The following is a 24,396-nucleotide window of genomic DNA, read 5'->3' on the forward strand; positions in this document are numbered from 1 at the left end:
CAGTTGCTCTTTGGACAAAGTACAAGGGTAAGCCTCTCTCTTTTGCAACTGGATAAAGTGAGCCAGAAGGGGTCTAGGCAGAACGAGGAGTGGGAGTACTTTAGGGGTCAAGGAGGCAGGGGAGAGGAGGAGGAGGAGATACAGAAGTGATCCGTTTGGCTCCATACTGTGCCTCATTCTTCTCCAGATGGCAGCGACAAGCCCATCTGTGTCCCCCGGGGTCAGGCAGGCCAGTCCCTCCGCTCCAGCTATGTAACTGTTCTTGACAAAGGGGTCAAAGGGCACAGGGAAATGGAGGCGGTTGCCAAACTGGAAGAGCCATTGTTTCCTTCAGCCCAGTGGCCGGGTCTCAGACAATAGCAGCACCAGATGCACTAGCTAGAGAAAGTTGCAAAAATGACAGGTATGATAATCCTACTCTCTTTCATAACACCACCCTAAAATAAAATAAAAAGTATCAATAGACTGAGTTTGGCATCAGAACAAGTGTGAGGTGCTTTTTTAAGCAATGCTGCCACAATCTGAATTTAAAAAAACCACAAAACACAGCATTATAATCAGGGGTCCCCTGGTTACAGTATTTTTCTTCTTCTTCTCTCTCATGGTTTTCTGCTTCTAACAATACACTTCTCACCATTGCTTGACAGAAACATTTGGGTTTCTAGGTACATTAGATTACTAGGTAAAGGTAAAGGACCCCTGACCATTAGGTCCAGTCGTGGCCGACTCTGGGGTTGAGGTACTCATCTCACTTTATTGGCTGAGGGAGCCAGCGTACAGCTTCCAGGTCATGTGGCCAGCATGACTAAGCATAACCAGAACAGTGCACGGAAACGCCGTTTATCTTCCCGCCGGAGTGGTACCTATTTATCTACTTGCACTTTGACGTGCTTTCAAACTGCTAGGTTGGCAGGAGCAGGGACCGAGCAACGGGACCTTACCCCATCGCAGGGATTCGAACTGCCGACCTTCTGATCGGCAAGTCCTAGGCTCTGTGGTTTAACCCACAGCGCCACCTTCATCCCTCACACATTAGATTACTGCAATGCATTATATGTGGGGCTGCCTTCAAAGATGGTTTGGAAACTGCAGCTGGTGCAGAGTTTGCCAGCCAGGGCAAGACGGTCTGAGCACAGAACACAAATCTTGGCCCAACTGCACTGGCTACCAATGAGCTTCCAGGCCCAATTCCAAGGGCTGGTTTTATGTGGCTCAAGCCTCCAGAATCACTTACGGATTCACTGTGAAGACTGTTTTCATGGAAGGCAATCTTACTCAGCTACAAGTGATTGCCAAAGAAGACGACCTCAGGGATCTCCTTGTCACATATGAACAACCCAAACCTTGTGTGCCCCTTCACAGAAGGTCTAGAGGGTGGCAACACTGCTTGTGGAATGCTCTCCGACTGTCCCCGACATTATTTATTTCCCACCAGGCCTTTGGCTTTTAATTATCTGCGGACTCCTTCAGTGTATGGGATATTTTAATACTTCCTTTTAAAAATATGAATGTATTTCAAATTTTGCCATGTTGTGTTTCACGCTGTTTATAATGTATGTGTTACAGTGGTACCTTGGGTTAAGTACTTAATTCGTTCTGGAGGTCCGTACTTTACCTGAAACTGTTCTTAACCTGAAGCACCACTTTAGCTGATGGGGCCTCCTGCTGCCGCCACGCCGCTGGAGCACGATTTGTGTTCTCATCCTGAAGCAAAGTTCTTAACCTGAAGCACTATTTCTGGGTTAGTGGAGTCTGTAACCTGAAGCATATGTAACCTGAAGCGTATGTAACCCGAGGTACCACTGTATTTATTTATTGTTGTCACTTTGAGTTACACTGGTAAAGAAAGCAACTAGTAAGTTCAATAAAGGATGATAATAATAAGTAGCAGGAGAGGTTGCAGCAGTTCCTCGGCCCCCGTTCCTCCCCAGCCATGTTGCCTCCTCTTCTCTTCCATCTGCTGAGGCAAGCAGCGCTTCCGTTTTCCTCTACGGCTTATGGGGGAGGCGATGCAGCGATGGAATGGGTGGAAGGTGTGATGGAGAGAACATTCTGCATTGCAGGTGATATAGTTGCTGATTTGAAATAACTGGAACGATGAGACAGCAAACTGAGTCAGGATCTGCAGCAATATTTTACTCCGAGGTAAGGGTGTAAAAAGGGACACGGGTGGCGCTGTGGGTTAAACCACAAAGCCTAGGACTTGCCGATCAGAAGGTCGGCGGTTCAAATCCCTGTGACGGGTGAGCTCCCATTGTTCGGTCCCTGCTCCTGCCAACCTAGCAGTTCAAAAGCACATCAAAGTGCAAGTAGATAAATAGGTACAACTCCGGCAGGAAAGTCAACGGCGTTTCCGTGCACTGCTCTGGTTCTCCAGAAGCGGCTTAGTCATGCTGGTCACATGACCCGGAAGCTGTACCCGGAAGCCAATAAAGTGAGATGAGCGCCAGAGTCGGCCACGACTAGACCTCATGGTCAGGGGTCCCTTTACCTTTACTTTTAAGGTGTAAAGCATGGGTAGGCAAACGAAGGCCTGGGGGCCAGATCCGGTCCAATCGCCTTCTAAATCCGGCCCGTGGACAGTCCGGAAATCAGCATGTTTTTACATGAGTAGAATGTGTCCTTTTATTTAAAATGCATCTCTGTGTTATTTGTGGGGCATAGGAATCCATTCTTTTTTCCAAAATATAGTCCAGCCCCCCACAAGGTCTGAGGGACAGTGGACCGGCCCCCTGGTGAAAAAGTTTGCTGACCCCTGTTGTAAAGGATTGCAGCCACAACTTAATTTATTGGTACAAATATGAATTTTAGAATTTGTCGGGGAACCCAAATTTTAATATCCGATCTATGAGTTTGCATTTTAGTTGTGACCCAAATGCTGAAACCCGTGTTTGTTGGTCATTGTGGCGGCGGCATTTGCAATAATGTAAACTGGTGTGAGAGGAGGGAGGCGATTGGTCAAACTTGCACATGCAGGGCACCTTGCTGTTTTTCTTTCCTATGTTTCTGGTTGAGGAAAGGAGAATGTTCTGCCAGGGGAAAGATCACAGGTTCCTCAAACAATATCTCTTACCTTCCCATCTCTCTCCCTGGCCCCCGCCAGCCCCAGCCCCCGTTTCTCAGTGATATATTTTCCATTTGGGTCTGGGGGAACCATTTCACAGAAGGCAAAAGCAAAGACAGAGAAGTTTACATGCATAGGTGATGATGTCATGTTTGGGCCATATAGAAACAAGGGAAATATTTAGAATTGGGATTAAATGCATGTAACAACTGGACTCTGTTGGAAACAACAAGAGCTATAACTAGGGCCAGATCTATATGAAGTCACCAGCCTTGCTTGGAAAGAAACGCATTTCCTCTTCCACACCCAATTCTTTTCTAGGAAAGTCCTGTTTGTTTTGCGTGGTCTTAACTGGTCCTAGTGATCACGGCTTTGCCTTTGGAGGCCGGAGGGGAGGTTGGCGGTAGTACAGAAAGACTTCCCATTTCTGTAACAGGCTCGTGTTTACTCACCTGAGCCACTTCCCCCCGCTCACTTTAGCTGTCAACGTTTCCCTTTTTTCAAAAGGGAAATTCCCTTATTCCGAATAGGAATGTCCCTTAAAAAAAAAGGGGGGGGGGGAAACGTTGACAGCTATGCACTTTAGGGAAGATCGCGCTCTCATTATAGTTTTTGAAAACTTTGGTCCCGCCCATGCTGCTTCCGCTGACTACTCGGAGGCGCTGCTGGCTCGCTAGCTTTAAAAAAAACCCCACGTTTGATCAATTTGCTGCTCTTGATTGACAGGCAAGAACTTGCTCATCTTTTATTGCTTTGCACGGCCGATAAATGCATGCACTGATTTCCCTGGAGCGCTGCAAACGCTCCTTGCTCTGGCGTTTAGCTTTTAATTTTGGGGAGGGCAATTGCAGCCGGCCTGGAAAGAGCAAGCGCACGGAGCGGCGGCTTCTAGGAAGCCCCCCCCCCCACTCTCCGGCCGCCCACCCCCGAGGAGGCGTGGCCTGGGCCGCCCTTCCCTTTCCCTCCGGCAGCTGGAATGTTTGTTAGGTAAACACCGCATAGTAGAGTTTCTGGCGCCGCCCACCCCCGCTCCCCCCCCCCCGCGCCTCGCGCCGGACCAATCGCGAGGCCGGAGCGGTTTCAAGGCTGCTCTCTCTGCGTGGAGAAGCCCCCGGACGGGCGACAAAATAACAAAAGCTTTGGAACGTTGCAACCTCGAGCGGGGCTCCCCCGCAGCTGCGCCTTCGCCCTGCGCGCCCGGCGCGGTGCCCAGTTCCGGGGAGCTGTCAGGCGGGAGGCGAGCTGCAAAAAGGGAGCTGCTGCGGCTGGTTGTTTATCTGGAGGAAGGAGGAGGCGGGGGGGACTGGAAACCGCCTGTGTCCCATTTCCTCTCTCTTCTCTCTCTCTCTCTCGTGTGTGTGTGTGTGTGTTGCCCCCCCTCCTTCCTCTCCTCCCTCCCTCCCTCCAGCCCTGGATTCTCCATGTTGGACCCGATCTGAGGAGCATCTGCGTCGCTGCCTTCGCGCGCGGGCTTCCTCCGGGGTTGGGCAACTGAGGAGGGAGTGGGCGACATCGTGCTCCCTTGCGCTCCCCCCACCCCACCCCGTTCCTCCTCCTCCTCCTCCTCCTCCTCCCTGGACATTTCCCTCCTTTCCACCCCCCTCCTCCTCCTTCCTCCTCCTCCTCCCTCCAACCAAAGGATCCCCAGGGTCTGTGGGATTGTTAGATGGAAAGCCGGTCCATCATCACCCAAGTGCAGAGGGACGAAGCCTTGGAGCTTTCGAAACAAGGTAAGGGGATGGCGGGACTTGGAAAGTTTGGTGGGTTTTCGCTTTTCCCTTTCGGCGGGGCGGCGAGGGTGTGTTTGTGTGTGTGTGTGTTTTGCGCGCGCTCTGCTCTCGATCCTTGCGGGCAGGGAGATCCCTTGAACCCTGGCGGGGGAGGAAAGGCGTGCACGCGCCCTGAAAACACTCACATATCCCCCCCCCCCAACACCCCTTCTCACCCCAGTTCCTGGGGAAGCCTCTCCTCTTACACAACGCTGTCCCCATTTTTATACGGACGATCCATGTTGCTCCCCTGGCTGTCATTTCCCCATTTAATATCTCTTCTAAATCTATAGCCCTTTTGGCAGAGATGTCGTTGTTGTCCCCCAAAATTAGATCTCTCCTCACCCCGCCCTTCCTCGCTAGGTTTTTTGGGGGGGGGGAAGCATGGTGCTTTCTTCCTGCGCTGGTTTCCCACAGCGGGGTGGGTGCGAAAAGGCGAGGGAGGGGGGCTTGTTTTTGTTGCTCCGAATCGCCGCCCCCCCCCCGTGCTACCCCAATGCCTGTTCTTGAGAGGCTGGGATTTGGGGGATTTCCCCTCCCCCCCAAAAAAACATCCCAGTTATGTGGCAAGAGCCATTCCAGCGTTTGTTTTTCATACGACCTCCCCCCCCCCCCGCCCGGCGCTCTCTCTTTTGCGCGCGTGCGTAAGACACGCGAATCGCTCATTTTCCTTCCGAACCGATGAGAATGTGAAGCGTGTCTTGATTTCCTTTCCCCCCCACCCTTCAAATCGGAAATTTTAAATGCCCATCTTTAGGCATAATTCCTGGCGACCTGTCGGGTAGCCGCCCTTTAATCTGGACTCGAGTGAAAGCGAAGTTCTTCACCAGGCAAACCTCCAACCCCCCCCCCCCCCACATATTGTTGTTGTTTTAAATCCTATGGACTAGCGTCCTCGAAAATGGACGTGGTTCTGTGTCTGGATATTCCACGCTTCTTTTCCACATCTCCCGATGCGTAGGATGCGCAGGGAGTCGAGTGGGAGTACTATTAAGGGCATTTGAGGCTGACAGTTTTGGGTTTAGTGTGTCAAGGAAACCGGTCTGCTTCTTGCAGTTTCTTCCCCAGAGTACTGACTCCACCTTTTAATCAGCATTTTCCTCAGTGGTGAAAAATGCACCGTGTTTCATATTTTTAAAAGATGGCTTGTTTGGGGTGTGTGTGTTTTTAAACCAGTTTCCTCCTTGGAGGAGGTGGCTCCCAAGACCTGATTGGAAGCGCTGGCATTTTTTCCTTTGCCACAAACCTCTCTCTCTCTTCTCTCTCTCTCTCTCTCTCTCTCTCTCTCTCTCTCTCTCTCTCCCCCCCTTTTATTTCTGCCTGTGTTTATTCAGCTGATGTTTGCTGTCCAGCCTTTGCTTCTCCGCTATTGGCGGGCAGCTTCCCCTCCCCTTATGTTCTTGACAGAAGGGGCCTCTAGAATTCCTATTGCAAAGGGCTAAGCATCACAGGGTGGAGTATAAAGGGGGGGGGCGATGGACGCCGTCCTCTGTTGGGTGCATCTGACTGATCGCCCTGTTTGATGCTGGGCAGCCCGACCCGAATGCATTGCTTTTTACTTGCAAGAACATCCCATGGGACTTACTCCCAAGTCAGTGTGCATGGGATCACAGTCTTACAGCAAGGCTGACGTTCCCTTGCCTCCTCTGTAGGCTTAGGCTGCAGGTTTGTTTGTTGCCCTAAATGCTCCTGGACAGATCTGCTTGCAAAATAATAGAAGTAATAACAATAAACAAACAAACAATACTCTTTGGGGTGTGTGTGTTTTTGGTCTGGACAGTGTAAACGGCATATTTTTCTCTTAATTTCTCTTGACTCTTGGTAAGGTGGGGAGACACACACAGGATTTTCCAAAAGAGGTTGTGGAATGCCAGTTTTTACCCCAGAAGTTCTGGGACCTCATTGGGCAGGAAGTCCTTGGCTTCTGAATTTTTGACATTTACTGCTTGGTTGTTGTTTTTTCTTGTGCTGGTCCTGTGTGTGTCTGTATGTGAACCCTGTGAAGTGTCCGTGGTCTTGACAGAGATGTTTTCTAGATCTAAATTTCAGCCATCTGGAAGGCTACAGAGGTTGCTGTGTGTCTCTTTTTTTAATGTATTGTGATTTAATGAGTGCCATCCCTTTATAGAATCAGAGTTGTCAAGTGGGAAGGGACCACAAGGCTCACCTCGTCTACCCCCCTGCAATGCAGGAATTATTTGCCCAACATGGGGCTCGAACCCACGGACTAAGCTATCCCAGGCCCTTAGTTTAGTTCTATGGAGTGTGTTGATTTGGGGAAAGTAGGGTGCTGGTATGTTTGGTAAGCTTTATGACCTCTTTTGGACCACTTGAGAGCTTTGCATTCAGCTTGAGTGACCACCTGTTTAGAGAAGAGAAAGTGCCTGGTTTTGAGGATTTAGGCTGCAATAATCCTATGTCTGCATACTTGGGAGCAAGTCCCACTGAACTCAGTAGGTCTTGAGTAAACATACATAGGATTAAGCTGTGTATAAGAGGGGTGGACGCAGCTGGAGTTTCGAAAAGCTTTCCCTGTGGCTTGTATTTGCTGTTTGTGTTATCTATTCTTAATTCTTGCTTACTATTTTTCATTTTCTATAAACTGCTTAGTGGAGTTTGCCTGAAAAGCACTTAAAAAAATATTAAATTAACAAATAATACAGTGCTAACTGTTGGTTACTTGAGTAAAGAAAAATGTTGAGAAAAAAACTCTTTATTTGTCTTTCCATTTCATGTTTCTTTGCTTCTTGTTGATGCCTGAAAGGGGTTCAGTTTTTCTTCTTGCACATCTCAGCTCTGTCCCATTTCCCAGGCTTTTTTGACTTGTCCCTGTTAAGGAAAATGGAGGCTGTGATGGCGGTCGCCCAGGAGAGGAGAGGACTAACTTGGATATGGAATTCTCTTGCGGATAAACAAGAGGCAAAACAGAGAAGGCCCAGTGGGGCCAGAGTGTTTAGGTGCGCTAGTTAGCGACAAGATGACTCCAGCTTTCTCCAGGTGTCAGAGGTTACTCTTGTAAAACTAATAAGCAAAATTAGGGTTATTTACTGGTCCTGGTTTCTGGTCTTTTTATAGCCAATGCATTTAAATGGAGGCTATAAATGATGAGGTGTCTCTGTGTGCAGTCTCTGTGGGTGGCACCGAGAATGCAAGTCACTTTTACTGGCTCCAGCAGCAACAGGCAAGGATTTTGAGTGGTTCACTATAATCTCTTTATCGTGGGAATGTGCCCCTGTTTGGTTTTGGGTCCTTGCCAGCCGTTTAGAGAAAGGAAGAGCTGCTCTTTTCAGTACAGTACCGCCTTCTTATGGATTTCACATTTACCAAAAGGCCCAGAAGAAAGCTTGAGTTTCGTGTCAACCGGAGCAGGGAGTAACTCAGAAGAGAGATTTTACCAAGGAGAGGTTGTGCTGGCAGGATCTAGGAGCTATCCTGAAGGAACTGGGGATATTTATCCAAGGCTTTTGGGTGGTGAGGAATGATAAAGAAAATGTACTGTTGACAGTTCTCAGCTATTGAGGAACGGATGTCCAGCAAGATAAGATGGTGGAAGGAATTCATAGATCATTGTTTTCAGTCGCTGCTCTTTGACTGAGGAACTCCCTTCCCTTCGAGGTCTAGGAAAGGTCAGCCCAGAATGGTTCCTTGGTTGAACTTAGCTCTGAATGGCTGGGTTAGGGATCAAACAGGTTCAATTTCCCTATTATGTGAAGAAATTTGATTAACTGATTCCCTCTCCCAATTGCATTATTATTATTATTATTATTATTATTAGGAACTTATTGTGTTTTAAGTCACCTTGGATTCCAGGAAGAAGCTGGCTGGAAAGGGGAAATGAAAATAAAGAAATGATTTTGTGTATGAGAAGCAAATGGGTGTGAAACGTAGATACAGCACAGATAGCACAAAAAGGCCTTCCTCCAGTATCCAGGGAGGTCACTGGTTCATTGACACATGGCTGAGAGACTCCTGGAGTCTCAAACTGGGGGTGGGAAATGTTCCCACGATCAGGAGCTGCTATTTGGGCCATTGAGATTTGTTATTGCTACTGCTAGGATCTGCGTAGAGATTTCCGCCCTGGATAGCTGTGTCATTTCTCTTGGACTGTTTAGGATAAAATCAGTTTAGGCTTGTGGTTCTCAAACTCTAGGCTGCAAGCCTTTGTGCAAGTCTTTCCTTGAAATCCATGTAACCAAATGGAAGAGTCTAGCGGCATTATTTTTTTTAAAGGAATAAACAAAGCCCTCCTCTGTAACTTCCAATGTTGGGGTTGGGGATTGAGGCTGTTATCTTGAATATGGTTGCAGATATCTCACAATACAGTATTCAAGCATAAAGGTGGGTTAAAGCAGGGGTAGGCAACCTAAGGCCCAGGGGCCGGATGCGGCCCAATCGCCTTCTCAATCCGGCCTGCGGATGGTCCGGGAATCAGCGTGTTTTTACATGAGTAGAATGTGTCCTTTTATTTAAAATGCATCTCTTGAGTTATTTGTGGGGCATTGGAATTCGTTCATTTCCCCCCCACAAAATATAGTCCGACCCACCACATGGTCTGAGGGACGGTGGACTGGCCCACAGCTGAAAAAGGTTGCTGACCCCTGGCTTAAAGGGTAGGATTGAATATGAATGCTTGCATGATCCTCCCCTTCATGTTTTCTTCCTCCCCGCCTCCCAGTTTAAAGAAATGCATAAATACTCAGTGGACAAGCATTCTTCACACTCATATACACCTCCTTAAAGATAAAGGGACCCCTGACCATTAGGTCCAGTCGTGACCGACTCTGGGGTTGCGGCGCTCATCTCGCTTTATTGGTCGAGGGAGCCGGCGTACAGCTTCCGGGTCATGTGGCCAGCATGACTAAGCCGCTTCTGGCGAACCAGAGCAGCGTATGGAAACACCGTTTACCTTCCCGCCGGAGCGGTACCTATTTATCTACTTGCACTTTGACATGCTTTTGAACTGCTAGGTTGGCAGGAGCAGGGACCGAGCAACAGGAGCTCACCCCGTCGCGGGGATTTGAACCGCCGACCTTCTGATCGGCAAGTCCTAGGCTCTGTGGTTTAACCCACAGCGCCACCCGCGTCCCTTATACACCTCCTTAGAGGTGCTTATTCCATCTCCAGGTAGCTGTCTTGATGTGCTTCTGGAGTCCAGCTCTCATCATCCCTCACCATGGATCATGCTGGTGGAAACTGATGGGATTTGGAGGCCGCAGGTTCCCCCACCTATACTCAGACCAATCTGAGCCTCTTCTTGCAGAGTCAGGGATTGAGACCATACAGTGAAAGTGTGTGTGTGTGTGTGTGTGTGTGTGTGTGTGTGTCTCTGTGTGTAAATCTCACATCCCTCGGTGCCTGCATCATGATTTTTGCCACTAGCTCTAAAAAGAGCAGACATCAAGCATGCAAACAAAGACATTTTGACCCGCAAGCTGTTACCTCTTACCCTAGGTGGGTGTGGGCAGGCTGCAGTCAGCTGGCAGTGATGGAAATCTACTCAGAGACGCCTCTGTTATTAAAGCATATGTCCCAGGACTGGTAATACAGGTCAGCAGGGCTTAAATGAAGGCCTGAGCAAAGGTGGAAAACCGAAAATGGGGAGGGGGAGGGGGATGGTTCATATGGAAGAGCATCATTGATTCCTCTGGGCTTAGAGGAAACGGCCACCCATAATGGAAAGGAAATAGGACAGCAATGTAAGTCTTGACAATACAGTATCTAGGAAAGCCAAGCCCTGGGTAGGGGAAGAGTCAAGGAAGACCTTCCCAAAATCTTGCCTGCTGTCCTCAGAGAGAGAGAGAGAGAGAGAGAGAGAGAGAGGGAGAGACATAGGTGTCTTGCTGGTTGAAAAATATAACTCAAAACACATCGGGCAACTTGCTAACCAGAAAAGCTGTGTTTTGTTTCTCCGTATATTTATTTATTTTTTTTGTGTGTGTAATGTAAATGTTGTACAAATCAACATAAAAACAGTAAAATAATACAAAAACAGAAATTAAGTGGTATGGGGTCCAATCTTGTGGATCAGCTCCCCCCCACCCACATTTGAAGCAAATTACTGATGATGTTTCACATGTACAGTGGTACCTCAGGTTAAGAACTTAATTCGTTCTGGAGGTCCGTTCTTAACCTGAAACTGTTATTAACCTGAAGCACCACTTTAGCTAATGGGGCCTCCTGCTGCTGCCAGAGCACGATTTCTGCTCTCATCCTGAAGCAAAGTTTTTAACCTGAGGTACTATTTATTTCTGGGTTAGCAGAGTCTGTAACCTGAAGTGTCTGTAACCCGAGGTACCACTGTATGTGTATGTGATACACACACAGAGTGCTTTTGTTGTAAGCCTTGCACCAAGACATAGTGAGCAGCATTGGTATTCTTGTGTGTGGTTCCTTCCTTCCAGGAAATGGCGGGTTCTCCACCCACCATCTGCCTAAAGCTTTTCTTGTTCTCAGAGGCAAAAATTTCCCCAGTGCTATCCCTGACCCCGTTCTCTGTTCTGAGGAAGGCCCCTCTGACATTGGCACCAGAGCATCTAAGGAAGTCCTCCTGCCCACCCCCCATCCCGGCATGGCTATGAGTGGTGCTGCAAGCCTTCCTGAGATTTTCCTTCCTTCCAGCGAGAGCCAGTGTGGTGTAGTGGTTAAGAGCGATAGACTCGTAATCTGGTGAACTGGGTTCGCTTCCCCGCTCCTCCACATGCAGCTGCTGGGTGACCTTGGGCTAGTCACACTTCTCTGAAGTCTCTCAGCCTCACTCACCTCACAGAGTGTTTGCTGTGGGGGAGGAAGGGAAAGGAGAATGTGAGCCGCTTTGAGACTCCTTCGGGTAGTGATAAAGCGGGATATCAAATCCAAACTCTTCTTCTTCTTCTTCCAGCCCCCCCCCCCTTCCCTGGCAGGGAACCCAGGGATGTAAGCTCTGGTCCATGTAAGGCCCCGTCCACACCATGGCGGTACGATGCCATTTTAAACATCCATGTCACCCCACTCCATCCTGCCCCAAAGAATCCTGGGAACTGTAGTTTGTGAAGGGTTTGGGGACTTTAACTCTTATCAGTTGTAGCTTTTGATAGTAAAGGTAAAGGAACTACTGGCCATTAGGTCCAGTCGTGACCGACTCTGGGGTTGCGGCACTTTATTGGCCGAGGGAGCCGGCGTACAGCTTCCGGATCATGTGGCCAGCATGACTAAGCCGCTTCTGGCGAGCCAGAGCAGCGCATGGAAACGCCGTTTACCTTCCCACCAGAGTGGTACCTATTTATCTACTTGCACTTTGACGTGCTTTCGAACTGCTAGGTTGGCAGGAGCAGGGACCGAGCAACGGGAGCTCACCCTGTCACGGGGATTCAAACCGCGACCTTCTGATCAGCAAGTCCTAGGCTCTGTGGTTTAACCCACAGTGCCACCCGTGTCTGTAGCTTTTGATAGACCTGTCCAAACTTGGGTCTCCAGCTGTTTTTGGACTACGACTCCCATCATCCCTAGCTAGCAGGACCAGTGATCAGGGATGAGGGAAACCGTAGACCCAAGTTTGGGAAACACAGCTCTACATCTTTACTTTATTTTCTTTTTTGAAAGACTTTTGAACAAACTACCGTATTTTTTGCTCTATAAGACGCACCAGACCACAAGACGCACCTAATTTTGGGGGGAGGAAAACAAGAAAAAAAATATTATGAATGTCAGAAGCCAAAACAGCAAGAGGGATTGATCCGCTGCACAGAGAAAGCAGCAATCCCTCTTGCTGTTCTGGCTTCTGGGATAGCTGCGCAGCCTGCATTCGCTCCATAAGACGCACACACATTTCCTCTTACTTTTTAGGAGGGAAAAAGTGAGTCTTATAGAGCAAAAAATACGGTACTTTATCCATGCTTCTGGATTCAAAACATCAGTTCCAATACAATCAGATATCCTTAGGAGAATATCCAACGACATAAAAATGGGATGCCTAGGATTCCATGCATACATGCAGGACTCTGTGCTGGCCGGGTGCCAAAGCATTTGATATCAAAGCCTAGACGTTGGGGGTGGCGAAGGGTTTGTCTGGGTTGTACATATCCATTTCCACTTTCCCTCCCCACCCCCAGTCTGTCTAGAAGAGAGTTTTGCTTTGTATCCTGCGGAAAAGAGAGTAGAGAGAACAGATGTTATCATCGGTTGGTAGCAGCAACACAGGTTCATTCCTAATTATTACCAAAGTTTGTAGTTCTCTACACTTGGTAGCTTGCAGTGTCGCCTGACAAGCCGGTTGGGTGGGTACCTTTTTGGGGAGGGGAGAACTGTCGACTTGGAGATTGCTACACCTTACAGCTTCTTTGGTTGTAGCTCCAGTTATTTCACCTCCACCCTGTTCACATTTCAAGTAAAGTTTGAAAGCCCCTCCCCAGGAATCGTAAGGCAGTGAGAAGCTGGGTGCGCAAGCATTGTAACCCTGCGCAAAGCCCATCCCCGGAGGGAGTTTGGAGCGTCTAATGTTCAGCGAGTCCCGCTGAATTCTGCACATGCCCCTAAAACACACACAATATAGCGCTGCACCACAAGGAACATTCATTCAGTAAAACTGGGGTGCAAAGCTCTTGTCATTCTCCTCAATTTTTTAATGAAAATAGGTAAAAACGACATTAACAATGTCAGTTGCCATACATCTGGATTTTCCCGGGCATTTAGCTGATTTCTGCCCAGACACTGCTTCCAACCAGCGACGTAGCGTGGGTTGTCAGCACCCGGGGCAAGGCAAGTAATTTGCGCCCCCTAACCCGGGGCAAGGCAAGTAATTTGCGCCCCCTAACCCCTAACCTGCCGCCGCTGCCAGCTTCTTCTTGCTGCTGCCTGGTCTGGTCTGGTGTGGTTCTCTCCCGCGCTCAGCGCTGCGCTGGGCGGCCGCTGCACTGTCCCTCCCCCAGATAGTCCCTCGCTCTCTCTCCGCACCGCACGCCTGGCACCCACCCCCTCCACAGTGGGCGGCGACCCAGCGGCTCGGATCGGATTCGCACAGCCAGCACTGCAGTGAGAGAGAGTGAGTGAGCCAGGTAGGGGCAGAGAGCTGCGAGCGCGCGCCCCCCCCCGATGTTGCGCCCGGTGCGGCCGGCCCCCCTGCACCTCCCACGCTACACCACTGCTTCCAACTGCAGTATTCTGAGTATGTCTATATGGCAACCCTCGATAAATACTTTCATTGTGTTTCCTCTCCCTTTTATATCCCAAGAGTAGGGGGATAGAGAGAGGGGTGTAGGTATATGCATAGAAACTAGCCTACAATTTGAAGCATAAAATTTGCACCCATTGCTCCACCCACTTTCCCCTCTGGCCCTTCCCACCACTGGAACTCAGACCCGAGAAGGTTGAACAGAAGGGAATGTGGTCCCTGACCTCAAAAAGCTTCCCCGTCCCTGGACTTGAGACTTGGTTTATTTCAATGGAAAGGCCACAGATGTCCCGGAAGTAGTCAATTTGCCGTGTGAAGACCCTGCCTCCTCCCACCCCCTGCCACAGGGTCACAGCCCTCATGTGAAGTGTCACAGCTTGCACAGGAGGGAGGTTGCCCCTCAACTTTCTCAAACTTGGATCTCCAGTTCTTGTTGGACTACAACTCCCATCATCCATAGCTAGGAGGACCAGCCGTCAGGGCTGATGGGAGTTTGACAACAGCTGGGGACCCAAGTTTAAGAACACTGCTAGACCCTAGGTCCTCAGGTATGGCCAAACGAGGCCCTCCTGATGTTTTTGGGACTACAATTCCCATCATCCCTGACCACTGGTCCTGTTAGCTAGGGATGATGGGAGTTGTAGTCCCAAAACATCTGGAGGGCCAAGTTTGGCCATGCCTGCCCTAGGTCTAGGATATACTCTCTAGCACTGAACTCCCAATCCCAAGAAGTCCACACAATATCTTGCACACATTTGAGCTTCACGTAGGGTTGTCACTGACTGCCTTGCCACCCTCCACCCTCTATATCTGTGTGTATCTGTATCTTCTAGGCAATGGAACAATCTTCCAGCAGAGATTTGGGAGGCGCCCTCTTCGCTTTCCATTTTCAGGCGTGTCTTGAAAACCCCAAATATGTATGCAACACAAAATGATTGCCTGATCGAAAGCATAATTGCTGCACATCACTTGGTTGTGTTATATGAACTGTCAGTGTATAAATACCTTTTATAAACAAGTAAATACGTCTGCAATGTACACACTCACCAAGTGAGAATAATGCTTCATGCATTGAATGAAGTGACCCCTGTTCCAGCTTTATATTGTTAACCCATAAGGTGTCAATAGGATTTGTCTGTTTTGTTTCTGCAAAAGATGTGATGCGGTGAACCCCCTGGAAGTTACTACTGCAAGTTTGTGCTCTGTAGACGCTTCCATCTCTCTCTGCCTCTCTCTCTCTCTGTCTGTCCCCCTCTTGAAGTGCAAGTGGATTTATATTCTTGTAACTTAATATAACTTTAGTGGACAAATGGGGACTGTGGTCTAAAGCTTGCAAAATCCCAGGTGCACAATATATTGCTTGGCTGCCTAAAAATACGTTGCTGGTGCCTAAGAATTTGAAGAATGTCTGTGTCTTTGATGGGCATGCCTCTACACATAACAGTGACGTAAGTATTCATTTGTGTGTCGTTAGCAAGTTCCCAGCGTGCACAGAAATTAAGGATGCCTTACAAACAGTGGAGCGCTTTTAAGGCTACTCTTACGAAAAGTCTAAGTTTTCATTGCTCAGAAGCTGTCGTGCCAAGGAATAAATAAAACCCGACTGCTGCCCTGTCTTGCATGCCTATTAAACAAGTAGCGCACAGGGCCAAATGTGCTTTACTGCGTTAGGCTGCAGGAGTCAAGGCAAAGGACGCCACTCTGGCTGGTCTTGCTCAGTCTCTGAACTTAGGGTTGGAATTCAACCAAGTTGTTGTATGTCCGGAACAAGGTCTGCTTTCAATGCCCCCCCCCCTCTTAAAATCTACTCTGGAGGGTTAGAGGAAGCCCTCCCCCAACTGATTTAGGGGATGCACAGAGGGAGGAATGGGTGGTGGTAGACGTCCCATTGCAGGAGCAAGCTTTGTTCCTTGCATGCATACCCCACAATACTATGATGAATTCCACCCTAGACCTAATACAGTGGTGCCTCGCAAGACGAAATTAATTCGTTCCGCAAGTCTCTTCGTCTTGCGAGTTTTTCGTCTTGCGATGCACGGTTTCCCATAGGAATGCATTGAAAATCAATCAATGCGTTCCTAGGGAAACCGCCTTCAGACCAGGTCCGGGGACAGTCTGTCCCCGGACCTCTTCTGAAGGCTGGGGGGGGGGGACAAGGGCTTTTCTTCCCACCCCCAGCATTTTAAAAAACCCCAGGACAGCGGAGGACTTCTCCGCTGTCCGGGCGATCTTAAAATGCTGGCGGGCGGCATTTTAAAATCGCCCCGGACAGCGGAGGACTTCTCCGCTGTCCGGGGCGATTTAAAAGCCCCTGGGAAGGCAGGCAGGGGGGACAAAGACTTTCGCCCCCCGCCCGCCTTCAGAAGGTGTTCCCGCCCCCCGCCCCGCTTCGGAGCAGCGTTCCGAAGCGGGGCGGCTGGGGCAGGTGTTCCCGGCCCCCCGCCCCGCTTCGGAGCAGCGTTCCGAAGCGGGGCGGCTGGGGCAGGTGTTCCCGGCCCCCCGCCCCGCTTCGGAACAGCGTTCCGAAGTGGGGCGGCTGGGGCAGGTGTTCCCGGCCCCCCGCCCCGCTTCGGAACAGCGTTCCGAAGTGGGGCGGCTGGGGCAGGTGTTCCCGCCCCCCGCCCCGCTTCGAAACAGCGTTTTAAAATGCTGGGGGTCGGGAGCGAAGCGTTCGCTGCCGACCCCCAGCATTTTAAAATCTCCCCGGGACAGCAGAGAAGTCTCTGCTGTCCCGGGGAGATTTTAAAATGCTGGGGGTCGGCAGCGAACGCTTCGCTCCCGACCCCCAGCATTTTAAAATCTCCCCGGGACAGGGGGAGATTTTAAAATGCTGGGGGTCGGCAGCGAACGCTTCGCTCCCGCCCGCCAGCATTTTAAGATCGCCCGGGGCAGGCGGGGGGGAAGGCAGGCGGGGGGAGCAAAGACTTTTGCCCCCCGCCGGCCTTCAGAAGAGGTCCTCTTCTGAAGGCCGGCTGTGGGCGAAAGTCTTTGCTCCCGACCGCCAGCATTTCCCTATGGGCTTTCGTCTTGCGATGCAAGCCCATAGGGAAATTCGTCTTGCGAAGCGCCTCCAAAACAGAAAACCCTTTCGTCTTGCGGGTTTTCCGTCTTGCGAGGCATTCGTCTTGCGGGGCACCACTGTATCTTAACTACAGTCGTACCTTACAGTCGTACTATACAAAACATTCCAAAACCCAAGTGCAGCTTCTGATTGGCTGCAGGAAGCTCCTGCAGCCAATTGGTAGCCGTGCCGGATGTTTGGCTTTCAAAAATTGTTTGAAAACTGGGTTTGCGATGTTCAGGAAAATCCACAAGCAGGACATGTGTAAAAAGCACATGTTCCATTTATGTTCCTCATGCACGATCACTTGATTTTGCACTTTTCTGCAAAGCAGGAAGTCCCCATTTCCCTACAATGTTGATGTTTAATGGTAAAGAATGGCATACATTTCATTTTTTTTAAAAAAATCCTTACGTTCAGGGCTAAGAGAGTTTTAAAAGCACTACAGAAATGCCCTTGTTATCCCTCCCTTGCAACTAAAAGCACGTTTAACATTTCTTTTTTTGGGGGGGGGGGAGATGTCTTGCATCTCTCCTGAAATACGCCTAGGCTCTGACTTTGGCAGACCTCCCAGTTCTCTTCCTAGGAAACTAGCAATTGGTGTTAAGCTGAGGGTGACTGAAGGAAAAGGATTCACTGCTTGCCAGAGTTTGCAGGAGGCAGCTGCTGCATATGGTCCAACTAGAACCAGTTGCACCTTGAGAGGGGTTAGCAAGATCCACCTGACAACCTCACTAGCTTTCAGCCAGCAAAACAAAGCCCAGCCACCTGCTGCCACCACAACAACAGGGTGATGCTTTCTTTGAAGCTGTGTGACACTGGGACGGGGGAGAAACTCCCCTTTCCATTATCGCAGAATAATGTAGGTTCTTGTGAATAATGTCGATTATCATGAAGATTCTGCTTCCTCGAAACCTGTAGGGGAAAACAAAGAAACCCTGGAGCTGCCTTAGTAGCTTAAGAATGACCATGACTGGCTGTTTAAAAATAAAAGACGTTATGCACAGGCAATGAAGGTTGGAGAGAAGCGAGATGTTGGTGGTAATTCTGAATGTATTTCTGAGCTTTTTGTGTCTCTGCTGCCTTTGCTGTGATGCTGGAAATCTTCACAGTGCCCTGATTCAGACGAATATATCTTGGCTTAAGAACAAATGGTTGGTCTGTGCGCATGGCTCCTTCGCATCTTCTTTTGCAGTTTGCATGAACACAGGAGTCCCTAATTAACCATTGCTTCGTGTTTCAGGATCCTGGCACATTCTGAAACTGGTAACCATGGTTTCCCGGTTTGGATGAAACAGGAAACCAAGGATAATTGGATGCATCCTGGTTTAATTACATCTTCCGCCATAGGCTGCTCATGGGGGCAAAAGCCTCATTCGTATCTCATTGTTAAGCTGAGCTTTGATCATCCGAACACAGCCAGCCAGAATACATTAAAATCCCCCTGTAAGGTTGCTGGTTCCCTCCTATGGATGGACAATTGAAGTGCTCTGGTTCCAGTTCAGTTACCGTATTTTTCGCCCTATAAGACGCACCAGACCACAAGACGCACCTGATTTTTAGAGGAGGAAAACAAGAAAAAAAATATTCTGAATCTCAGAAGCCAGAACAGTAAGAGGGATCGCTACGCAGTGAAAGCAGCAATCCCTCTAGCTGTTCTGGCTTCTGGGATAGCTGCACAGCCTGCATTCGCTCCATAAGACACACACACATTTCCCATTACTTTTTAGGAGGGAAAAAGTGAGTCTTATAGAGCAAAAAATACGGTAATTCTTCTGGAGACAGTGGGACGCTGTCTGGCAACAACTCCCATCAGCCCCAGCCAACATGGCCCAGTGGTCAGGGGGAATGGGAGTTGTAGTCCATCAACATCTGGAGGGCTACAGGTTCTCCAGTCCTGCTGTATATAGTACTCTTAATGGGGATGCTGATTTGTGTGTGTGTGAAATGTGGAATTCCTGTGACAGAAACGCTTCCTTGGTGGCAGACATTTGTATTCTGTTCAACACATGATCCTGCAGGGGTTTGCGCACCAATGGAACAAGATGTCGCAGAATTTGGATCTCCAACTTCTGGTGACCAAGCTCATTCCATATTGGGTAACGTAGCGCTATATTATTTTGCACGGTATTATGTAACCCGAGGCAGGCTAAAATTCAGAAGATGGACAGATGAACCCAGTGAATAGGAAGACCTCCTCCTGTAATGTTAATGTATACAAATGGTGCAGAACTTAGGGCTGGGCTCTCTTGATGGTGGCATCATCATCATCAAATAATGACTTGCATAAGTGATTGGGCTATTCTGTGGCTAGTCAGTCTAATGCCTCACAGATGTTATTGGGCTTCTATTCCCGTTAGCCCCAGCCAGCTTGGCCAATGTTCAAGGATCACGGGAGTTTCAGTTCAGCAGTAACTTTAGGGCACCCCTCTAGCTACCCTTGGAAGAGGACATCATGGCTACAGCATCACAGAGTTCACCACTGACCAGACCCAGACCAGCTTAACCTCAGCCAAACGTGTGGCCTAGTGTGCCTTCTGGTCACAACCCTGGGACGTGCACAACTTTCATCCAGGGGCTGCATGATGCTCCAAAAGGAGTTTTGTGCTGTAGCTGCTTTTCCAGCTGGAGTTGCAGGATCGGATTTAAGGGACCTGCTCCCTAGACCACACGGCTCTTAATTCATTCTGTCCTCTCCTGAAGCTGTTTTTGTCAGAGTGACTTGAGCCACTCGTGTGTGTGTGTGATATTTAATACATCTGCCTGATGACGTGTGGATGGATCCATGTAGAAATACTAACATTCTTGCCCAGTCTCCCAACTGCAGTTCATTTTGATTGGCACCTCCTGCTTGCAGCTACAGTCAGCCTTTTGGGTAGCAACCAAGGCCCCCCAGATAGGACATACCCCAATGCGGGCGTAGTCTCCCTTTTTTGCATTATGGTTCTGATGCCCTCATAGTGATTTTCAAGTGTGACGTGGGGCACATGGCACCCTACCATTCTCCCCTGTTTTGACTCTATGGTTTTTTTACCATCTTAGAAATGTCCCCTTAATCTGGACTATTGTCTCATGACATGTGTTATGTTCTCTAGGTTGCATTTTATTGGACGGGGGAACCTGTGATCTTACCTGTGCCATTTGGTTGCTGTGGGTTAAACCACAGAGCCTAGGACTTGCTGATCAGAAGGTCGGCGGTTCGAATCCCTGCGACGGGGTGAGCTCCCGTTGCTCGGTCCCTGCTCCTGCCAACCTAGCAGTTCAAAAGCACGTCAAAGTGCAAGTAGATAAATAGGTACCGCTCCAGCAGGAAGGTAAATGGCGTTTCCGTGTGCTGCTCTGGTTCGCCAGAAGCGGCCTAGTCATGCTGGCCACATGACCCAGAAGCTGTACGCCGGCTCCCTCAGCCAATAAAGCGAGATGAGCGCTGCAACCCCAGAGTCGGCCACGACTGGACCTAATGGTCAGGGGTCCCTTTACCTTTACCTTATCTGAGTCTCTAACACTGGGTTGCAGGCTCCCTGCTTTTACAGGTATAGGCTGTTATCCTAAGAAGAGAGTGAGTGCAATTTAGGACCGATTGAGTTCACCAGGTACATAGGCGTAGAGAACCGTACAGGACTGTGTCTGTAGCCTGTTGTGACACGTTGGTCTGGATTGCATGGGCTGATGTGGCAAGAGGCAGGCAGTGAGGAAACTGTCCCCTGTTGTGTCCTGGAGCTAGAAATTTTGTGACAGCAGTGGGACGTATGGCTGCACCGAGGGAGGAGAAGGAATCCTGTGTGGTGGAACAAAAGCTTAAACACAGTCTTTGCATAATGTATTGAAAGTGGTGTGCAGTTCCTTAAATAACTTTCAATAAAATTTACAAGCCAAGTGCTTGTCAGTCTCTGCCCAGCCCAGACCCTGAGGTTTACAGCAGGGGCGATGGGTCCGGTTGCCGTCTGTCGCCCCAACATCTAGGTTGTTGTGAGGATAAAATGGTGGCGAAAACAGCCCTTTTCTTCTCTGCTTTGTAGAGGAAGGATGGGATAGGAATGTAATAGAATATTTATTCATCTTAAGACCTTTGCACGAGTTGCCAGAGACACCCAGAACTGGTTTAACTTGCTGGGCAACTGAGTTGAAAAGTGCCTACCTGTTTTTCCTCATGTCTTTTAGGTGAAGAGGCTGGAGTCTTGGGCTAAAACTATTACTGTTGCTTTCCTTATTCTCTCCCTCCCCACCGCCGCAGTGATAATGTTCTCTCTCTCTCTCTCTATATATATATGAGAATAAGAAAATTTCCAGATGCAACCTGCAGTAGATATGTGCAGGGAGAGATTGCTCAATCCTTTCCCCTCCAGAATGTTGTTGTAAGAGTCGGTTTCTCAGCTCAAAATCACCCTCAGCATCTTGCTTTCTCCCTCCCTTCCCCATTGATGGTGCAAACGAACTGCATAGAATTCCTAATATCATTTCCCCTCCTGTCAATCCTGCAGGTCAAAATGCAGCTTGGCGTGGATGGATGGGGAGGGAGAGATTTTTGTTTTATAATAATAATGTATTATTTATTCCCCGCCCATCTGGCTGGGTTCCCCCAGCCACTCTGGGCAGCTTTCAACAATAGTCCTTCAGATATTAAAAGCTTTCCCAAACAGGGCTGCCTTCAGATGTCTCCTGAAAGTCTGGTAGTTGTTTTTTCCTTTGACATCTGGTGGGAGGGCGTTCCACAGGGCAGGCGCCACTACCGAGAAGGCCCTCTGCCTGGTTCCCTGTAGCTTAGCTTCTCGCAGTGACGTAACTGCCAGAAGGCCCTCGGAGCCGGACTTAGTGTCTGGGCAGAATGATGGAGGTGGAGACGCTCCTTCAGGTATACTGGACCGAGGCCGTTTAGGGCTTTAAAGGTCAGTACCAACACTTTGAACTGTGCTCAGAAACGTACTGGGAAGCCAATGTAGGTCTTTCAAGACCGGTGTTATGTGGTCTTGGCGTCCGCTGGGTCACCTTCAAAGGTAGCCCCACATAGAGTGCATTATTTGAGAAGGAAAAAGACTGGGCGCAAGCGCAGGCCCAAAGTTTGGTATCCTGAGACCAAGCAAGATGGCGGCTGACCTGTTTGTCTGCACCCAGATCTGTCCCCTATAAAGCAAGAGATGTGGAGCCCATTTTGAAGAGCAAAATGGGAGTATAGGGAAGGGCAGCTTCCATTGGCCGCACGATATACCTATGTTAAATAAAACGATATACCTATGTTAAAGGCTTAGCATTTCAGTCCCTTATTTTTGCTTTGTCATTTTATTTTTCATAATAAAAAGAGTTCACTAGGCCAAGGCTTTATTTATTGTGGGTTCATAGTTAGCTTTATTGAGCCATTTTGACTACTGGGTGTTGTTGTTTTTCTGCTGCTGTTTTAGTGTGCCTGTTCTGTGGATTTTTGTATGGTTTTATTGTCATGTACTGGGATCTCCCCCCCCCCCTTTCTGATTTTACGCTCTGCTTGATGTTTTATAAGTCGCTTAGAGACTGTTTATGTAGCAGGCTACTGATAATTTGAACAAATCTTTCCCAGACTGCATCTATATTAAAATTTCATAGAATTGTAGAGTGGGAAGGGACCATGAATCTAGTCCAGCCCCTTGCAATGCAGGAATCTTTTGCCCAGTTTGGGGCTCGAACCCACAACTCTGAAATTAAGAGTCTCATACTCTACTAACATAGGGACATGGGTGGCGCTGTGGGTTAAACCGCAGAGCCTAGGACTTGCTGATCAGAAGGTCAGCAGTTCGAATCCCCGTGATGGGGTCAGGTCCCATTGTTCGGTCCCTGCTCCTGCCCAGCTAGCAGTTCACAAGCATGTCAAAGTGCAAGTAGATAAATACCGTATTTTTTGCTCTATAAGACTCACTTTTTCCCTCCTAAAAAGTAAGGGGGAATGTGTGTGCGTCTTATGGAGCGAATGCAGGCTGCGCAGCTATCACAGAAGCCGAACAGCAAGAGGGATTGCTGCTTTCACTGCGCAGTGATCCCTCTTGCTGTTCTGGCATCTGAGATTCAGAATATGTTTTTTCTTGTTTTCCTCCTCCAAAAACTAGGTGCGTCTTGTGGTCTGGTGCGTCTTATAGAGCGAAAAATACGGTAGGTACCGCTCCGGCGGGAAGGTAAACGGCGTTTCCGTGCGCTGCTCTGGTTCGCCAGAAGCGGCTTAGTCATGCTGGCCGCATGACCCGGAAGCTGTACGCCGGCTCCCTCGGCCAATAAAGCGAGATGAGCGCCGCAGCCCCAGAGTCGGCCACGACTGGACCTAATGGTCAGGGGTCCCTTTACCTTTACCTTACTCTACTAACTGAGCTTAATGTGTTTTTATTGCTTGTTGTTTGCTGCCCTGGGCTTCTTTGGGAGGAAGGGAAAGATGTAGGTTTTAAAATAAATATAGAATAGGTTTGGGTTTACTGGATGCTAGATTTGGGACGTAGCTGTTCATGTACCTGCATGCAGCCCAAGGGTGAAACTGGCCAAAGCTCTGGGAGAGGGTTAGCTTTGCAGGTAGAGAACATCGGGTCCAATCTCTGACTTCACCTGTTAAAAGATCTAAATGGAAAGAGCCTTAGGAAACGTTTCTGAAACCTGGCTTTAAGGCCTACTGAGAATTATAAGCTAGGTATTTATTTAAAACTATAATGCTTTCCTATTGGGAATAGCCAAAGAAGCTTACAGCAGCAAACAATTGTGTTAAGTGCAGTAAGAATGTATGGCTAAAATCTTCACAAGCAGCCTCTACAATTGTTAAGGAATAATTAGGAGTCGGGTAAAAACTCAGAGATACACAAATTGCCCATTGAAAACCCTTAGAGAGTTAAAAAGGTCTTGGCTTGTCCTCTGAGCAGTACATCAATGATGGTGTCTTCACAAACCTGCCTTGTGAAGTATCCCAAGAGACATGCTCCTACAGTGGCTCCCAAACTCACCCCCCCCCATCCCCACCTCACAAACCCAGCTGAAAATTGCTGAGGGTCTTGGTACACCACTGAGCTATTTTTCCATCTGTCGTAGCAGTTGCCATGCTAGACGCTGTATGATTCTTAATTGTACCTGCGTTGCTTCTTTAATTTTTTTATTGTATTTTATCGTGTTACTGTTCAAATTCTGCGGAATTAAAACTGTGACGCAGTAAAACACAATATAATAAATAAGACGCAGTAAAACTACAATTAGAAATCAATATGAATGTTTAATGGAGACAGGCTGCAAACCATCAGGATGAAACAGGTGGAGTTTGAGAATCCCTGCTCAGTGTTAGAAATTTGCCAGGTGCCATTTTGCTACTGGTGGGTCCATTTGAGACCATGTGGAGATCTCTGGATGGCAGGTTGGCAAA

General features: G+C 48.8%; 1 protein-coding gene across 2 annotated transcripts in view; it reads left to right on the plus strand.

The window, feature by feature from the left end:
- Positions 1-4,196: 4,196 nt before the first annotated feature.
- CTDSP2 (CTD small phosphatase 2) overlaps positions 4,197-24,396 on the plus strand; it is a 71,982-nt gene continuing 51,782 nt past the window's right edge. The window contains exon 1 of one of the 2 annotated variants that reach the window (XM_080995029.1): positions 4,197-4,794. In XM_080995029.1, coding sequence (XP_080851155.1) covers positions 4,731-4,794 — 64 coding nt within the window. In that variant the 5' untranslated portion in view covers positions 4,197-4,730. The remainder of the gene's footprint in view (positions 4,795-24,396) is intronic. The other variant, XM_080995030.1, reaches the window with a different exon arrangement.

The sequence above is a fragment of the Podarcis pityusensis genome (assembly GCF_964106645.2).
Source record: "Podarcis pityusensis genome assembly, chromosome: 2".
NCBI lineage: Eukaryota > Metazoa > Chordata > Lepidosauria > Squamata > Lacertidae > Podarcis > Podarcis pityusensis.